The 5,269-nt window shown below is 36.8% G+C and overlaps 2 protein-coding genes across 3 annotated transcripts; both read left to right on the top strand.

Moving 5' to 3' along the window:
* Positions 1-456: 456 nt before the first annotated feature.
* On the top strand, positions 457-1,517 carry LOC131359660 (antimicrobial peptide NK-lysin-like). Of its 2 annotated transcripts, none has more exons than XM_058399697.1 (5): positions 457-588; positions 735-796; positions 884-1,021; positions 1,107-1,264; positions 1,363-1,517. In XM_058399697.1, the coding sequence occupies exons 1-5, from the start codon at positions 546-548 to the stop codon at positions 1,418-1,420; spliced, it is 459 nt and encodes a 152-aa protein (XP_058255680.1). In that variant the 5' UTR covers positions 457-545; the 3' UTR covers positions 1,421-1,517. The 2 variants fall into 2 exon arrangements, with proteins under 2 accessions (XP_058255680.1, XP_058255679.1); XM_058399696.1 differs by having other exon boundaries at positions 881-1,021.
* A 2,183-nt stretch (positions 1,518-3,700) lies between these two features.
* LOC131359815 (antimicrobial peptide NK-lysin-like) lies at positions 3,701-4,808 on the top strand. The gene is made up of 5 exons (XM_058399949.1): positions 3,701-3,809; positions 3,917-3,981; positions 4,188-4,307; positions 4,398-4,555; positions 4,653-4,808. Exons 1-5 carry the CDS (start codon positions 3,767-3,769, stop codon positions 4,717-4,719), a joined length of 453 nt encoding a protein of 150 aa, XP_058255932.1. The 5' UTR covers positions 3,701-3,766; the 3' UTR covers positions 4,720-4,808.
* Positions 4,809-5,269: the final 461 nt, after the last annotated feature.

Genomic DNA, 5,269 nt, shown 5'->3' with positions numbered 1-5,269 from the left:
CCAGGGCCAACTGGTCTGCACACTCCCTGAGCAGCCGCCCAGGTATGCCATCTGGCCCAGCTGCCTTCTGGGTGTTGATCTTCTTTAAGATCCTGCAGACTGCTGTTGTTTCAAGGGTCAGTGCCTGCTCATCCAAGTGAGGTACTGCTTTTCTTGCTGGTGTCCTATTGTGTGCCTCAAACCTACCAAAATATTCATTCAGTTGGTTGAGGAAGTCTATGCTATCCTTACAGGGCATCTGAGCTGGCTTGTAGTTTGTAATTGCCCGGATGGCCTGCCACATATTCCTAGTGTTGGTGGAATCATGGAAAAAGTCCTGAATTGTCTGTGCATATGTGTGCTTTATAGTATAGATAGGTGAACTAGAACATAAAGAGCATGACTCAGGGCAGGTCTGCAGTGTTTGCATCATTTGTGGGTTCTGTGGTCACAGAAAAGGTTACTGTGGAAGCACCAAAGGTATAAAAGACCCCTAGAAGTTACTGAATTCAGATAGACTATTCAGCTCACAAAGAAGTCACATAGCTTGTGCATCTTCAGGCAGTATGCTCCGAAACATCCTCCTTGTGTTTTTCTTCATAGGCTCAGGTAAGTCACACAATTTGAGTCAAAATTTAATCAAAAGGTAAAACTGGCCACTTTGTCTATTCTTAAATGTTCAGAACTAGGAAGTCATGTAAATTCAGTTAAAAAGGATATTTTTTGTTTATTGTCTTGTTCTCTCTGCTTCTCAGCCTGTGCGTTTTACCTGGAATACCTGAAAGTTCACTCTGAGGAACTCGCCGATGGAACTTTGGTATGTTCGATCATTTTCAGCCAAATTGAAAATGTGTATAATAATGATTTGCACAGGCTTAATTTCTTTGTAATATTTACTCAGCAGGTTTCGGCCACTTCTCCTGATTCTTTTGATCAGGATGAGGATTTTCCAGCGAGTGAGGAACAGATCCCTGGCGCGTGTGCTTTGTGTAAGCTGGTTGTGAAGAAAGTGAAGAAACACCTCGGTGATCATGAAAATGCGGTGAGTGACAAGCATCATACTATATAGGTAAAATAAAGAAAGTAGTGCTCTAAACTTTTCTTACACACTTAAAATATTTCCACAGAACAAGATTAAACAGAAATTGATGAGAGGCTGTAACATGCTCCCAGCAGGGAAAGACCTCTGTAAGAGACTGGTTGATAAGCACATTAATATCTTGGTGGAGGAACTTTCTACTGATGATGATCCAAAAACAGTCTGTGTGAAAGCTGGAATTTGCAAGTGAGTTATGAAAACTTGTCCTGACTGATCCTGTAATTGTTTTAAGTACAGTTTAATAAGAGTAATTGTGATCCTTTATCTTTCATTAAAAAACACAGGTCACCGAGCATGCTGAACCTGATCCAGGTTTTTTCCCCAAACTCCCAGATTCTGTGAGGCAGCACAACAAGAAATGAATTAAACTGGAAATATATGTTCCAAATATAACTGTTTCCAAACCATTTTGTGCTAATAAAGCATTTTAAGGCATTAATTCCCTTTGTCACAATGTGTCTCTGTGTCACTAGGTGTACAATATAGTTCATGCAGGTTGAATCTGTAAAGAGTGTCATGGCAAAAATGAAGTTAATCTTATTTGCAAGTGTAGACCAGACTTCACAGTATTAGCATGAAGAGTGATTGTGGAAGTGTAATAAAGAAGAACTCTGAGAGGTGGGACTGTGATTTTTGATGGCTTCTACTTTTCTCAGCAGGATGTTAGCTTGTTAGCAAGTTTGCAGTTTGGAGAAATACTAAAATAGTTGATAAAAATAATTGTAAAAAAAATAAATAAATAAAAAAGGCAAATAAAATACGACACCTTTATTTTAAAGCTTTCCTCTTAAGCCATTACATCATCATCATAATATTTCTAGGTATATTTGCACACAATTTTTGAAGGATCTCAGCAAGTAGGTTGTTCCAAACATCTTGGAGAACTAACCACAGATTTTCTGTAGCCTGCCTCGAATTCTTCTGTCTCTTCATTTATCAACACTCTATCTGACTCCACCTTACTTCTTTGTGTGTGTGTGTGTGTGTGTGTGTGTGTGGTGCCCTGTACTAGACTGGAATCTCACCTGGGGTGTATATACTTCTCACACCTATAGTGTTCCAGGGGATAGGTTCTTGGTCCACCCTGACTTGGACAAAGTACATACTGAGAAAGATGAAAGGATAATGTGCATCTAGTATCCAATTCAAAGCAACATAAGTAATTCTGATCAGGGGCTCTAGGCATGGGCAGGGGTTGGCTGAGCCCACCCAAACTTCGGTCTTGCCCACCCAATCAAAATTTGGTATAGACAGCGGTATGCAAATACGTTTTTATTTTCTTTTGTACGATTTGTGATTTGATCAAAGCAGTCTGAGGTGGGCTCTGTGTTGAGAAGTTTGAAGAAGGGGTGTAGAAAGCCCCGGCCAATCACAACGCAAAACCAAACAGTTTCCCGTTTTTGATTGGCTGTAAGTAAGGGCGTGGTCTACACTAAAGTCTGGAAATATTTGCTTCCAAATGCAGTGCATCGGTTTTTGGTGCCTTTAAAAAAGCCTGTTAGTGGCTCCAACTGTGACCGTAATGTGGCTACTGCTGCTTCAAAAAATCCATCATCTCCAGCTCCTGTGTCAGAAACAATTCCTACTCTCTCCACCTAAAGAACTAAAAAAATTATCTATCTATCTATCTATCTATCTATCTATCTATCTATCTATCTATCTATCTATCTATCTATCTATCTATCTATCTATCTATCTATCTATCTATCTATCTATCTATCTATCTATCTATCTATCTATCACTCTGGGAAAAAATAAGAGACCACTGCGGTTTCTTATGTTTTTTTTCTTCCAGGTTCATGTATTGGTGAGATGAACAGTTTTGTTTCATTTTTTGTGAACTACTGAAAATATTTCTCCTAAATTAAAAATATAACTATTGTTATTTAGAGTGTATATTTAAAGGAAATGACAACACATCAAAATAACCCAAGATCATGCAGTATTTGCAGAGCTTTAATAACTCAAATAAAACAAAATGCAAATAATTTGTAAACAAATTGTGTTAATGCTTTGGCTAAATAAAATTAAGAAATCAGTATTTGGTGGAATAACCCTGATTTGCATGTGATTTGGCTTCATGCTCTCCACCAGTTTTTCACATTGCTGTTTTTGCAAAAAAAGAGTGGTATAAATGAGGAAGATGACCATCAAGAGGAAGATGACCATCCATCTTCCTCTTGATGACATTCCAGAGGTTTTCAATAGAAAACATAAGAAACTCATTATTTTGCAGTGGTCTTTTTTTTTCTTCCCAGAACTGTATATACCTAGATAGATAGATAGATAGATAGATAGATAGATAGATAGATAGATAGATAGATAGATAGATAGATAGATAGATAGATAGATAGATAGATAGATAGATAGATAGATAGATAGATAGATAGATAAGCAGATAGATAGATAGATAGATAGATAGATAGATAGATAGATAGATAGATAGATAGATAGATAGATAGATAGATAGATAGATAGATAGATAGATAGAAAATCATAAAATGGACTATTTTTTATATTAGTTTGTCGGTACACTTAAATTTTTTCAACATGACTTCTGGGCTTGTGGTCAAATGAGAAAATCAAAGGAAGTCAGCAGAGGTATAAAGACGACCACCAAGTGCTGCACAAAGGCAGACTATACTGCTTTCTAGTATACACATATCTTTGCCATCTTTAACCATCACAATGCTCTGGAAACTTCTCATCGCTTCATTGCTCATAAGCTCAGGTATGCTTTATCAGACAAATCTTGGCAGACAATTCTTGTCAGTGTGATCATTTTAAGAGGTTAAATTAATTGTATGTAAAAAGCTTATTGTTTTGTTCATTTCTCAGTGTGTGCAGTGCACCTGGAATACCTGAAGATTGACTATGCTGAGGAAACTCTTGATGAGAGCTCAGTATGTTATCTAAATTGGCTATTTTATATAACATTTTATTATAATTAATTTATTTACTTATTTATTTATTGCATCAGTATACTGTGCACGTAGTCACATCAAACTACACATCTCTAATTGTAATATGCAAATATAAAATGTTTTACTCAGGCTTCATTTGTTTGAAATATTTGCTATTTGCTCAGTAGATTTTGTTTATTTTTCAGGATTTTGTTGATCAGGATGAGGATTTGCTGAAGTCTGAGGCCCACCTCCCTGGTGCATGTTGGGCTTGTAAGTGGGCCATGAAGAAAGTGAAAAGCCAGATTGGCAATAGTGCAAATGTGGTGAGTGATAAGCATCATGTGATGTATGTAAAATCTCAAAGTAACTGATGCCATTAAACATTTCTCACACAAGTTTAAACATTACCACAGGACACAATTAAAGAAAAAGTGATGAAAGTCTGTGATTCGATCGGATTCCTGCGAGGTGTCTGTAGGAAATTCATTACCAAGTACTTGGATACTTTGACAGAAGAGCTTTCTACCACAGATGATCCAAAAACAATCTGTCAGAATATTGGTATTTGCAAGTGAGTTACAAAACTTTGTTCCGACTAAATACTTCCACATACCTAGTGTCTAATGGCAAGTAACTAAAATCATGTATCTTCCATTCAAAATTTACAGGTCAATGGTCATGATGGAAATGACCAAGGCTTTTCTGAAGGAGAACTCCATGCCAAGGATTGAATAAAAGATAAAATGATACATGTTTGTAATACAGCATGCTTTCAAGTTATGATAAAGTCAATTATTTTGTGCCAATAAATCAATTTGATATCAGCAATTCTGTCTCATTCATGGGCACCAAAGAGTTAAGACTTTTATGTTTCACAACAAAACAATTAATGAAGTTAAGTTAGCTTTTTTTTTTTTTTTACTGACCACACCTTCATCTGACCTTGTATGGAGAGTGATTGTGGAAGTGCACTAAGGAAGAACTCTAGGGATTAGGATTTGGGTTGTTGTACAGTAGAGAGGACACAAGGTGGTAGCAGATGTGGAATCTCCGTCATGAACAAAATGGAGAGATGAGAATATTTAGGAAGTTAACTTGAAGGTGTGTCAGGCATGGCTATTTTCTTAAATTAGAACACCCATTTGAAGGGTGTGTGTGTGTAAACATGAATCATGTGTGGGTAGAATTTCAAATGGGGAAAGAAATTCAGAACATTCTCATGCAGTCTTGTGGTTAAAATTACCACAGAAGGTGGCAAAAGTGAAACTGATAATGTGTGGCAGAC

Source organism: Hemibagrus wyckioides, linkage group LG09 (assembly GCF_019097595.1).
Source record: "Hemibagrus wyckioides isolate EC202008001 linkage group LG09, SWU_Hwy_1.0, whole genome shotgun sequence".
Classification (NCBI taxonomy): domain Eukaryota; kingdom Metazoa; phylum Chordata; class Actinopteri; order Siluriformes; family Bagridae; genus Hemibagrus; species Hemibagrus wyckioides.
The sequence above is the reverse complement of the archived record's forward strand: the minus strand, read 5'-3'. Positions and strand labels throughout refer to the sequence as shown.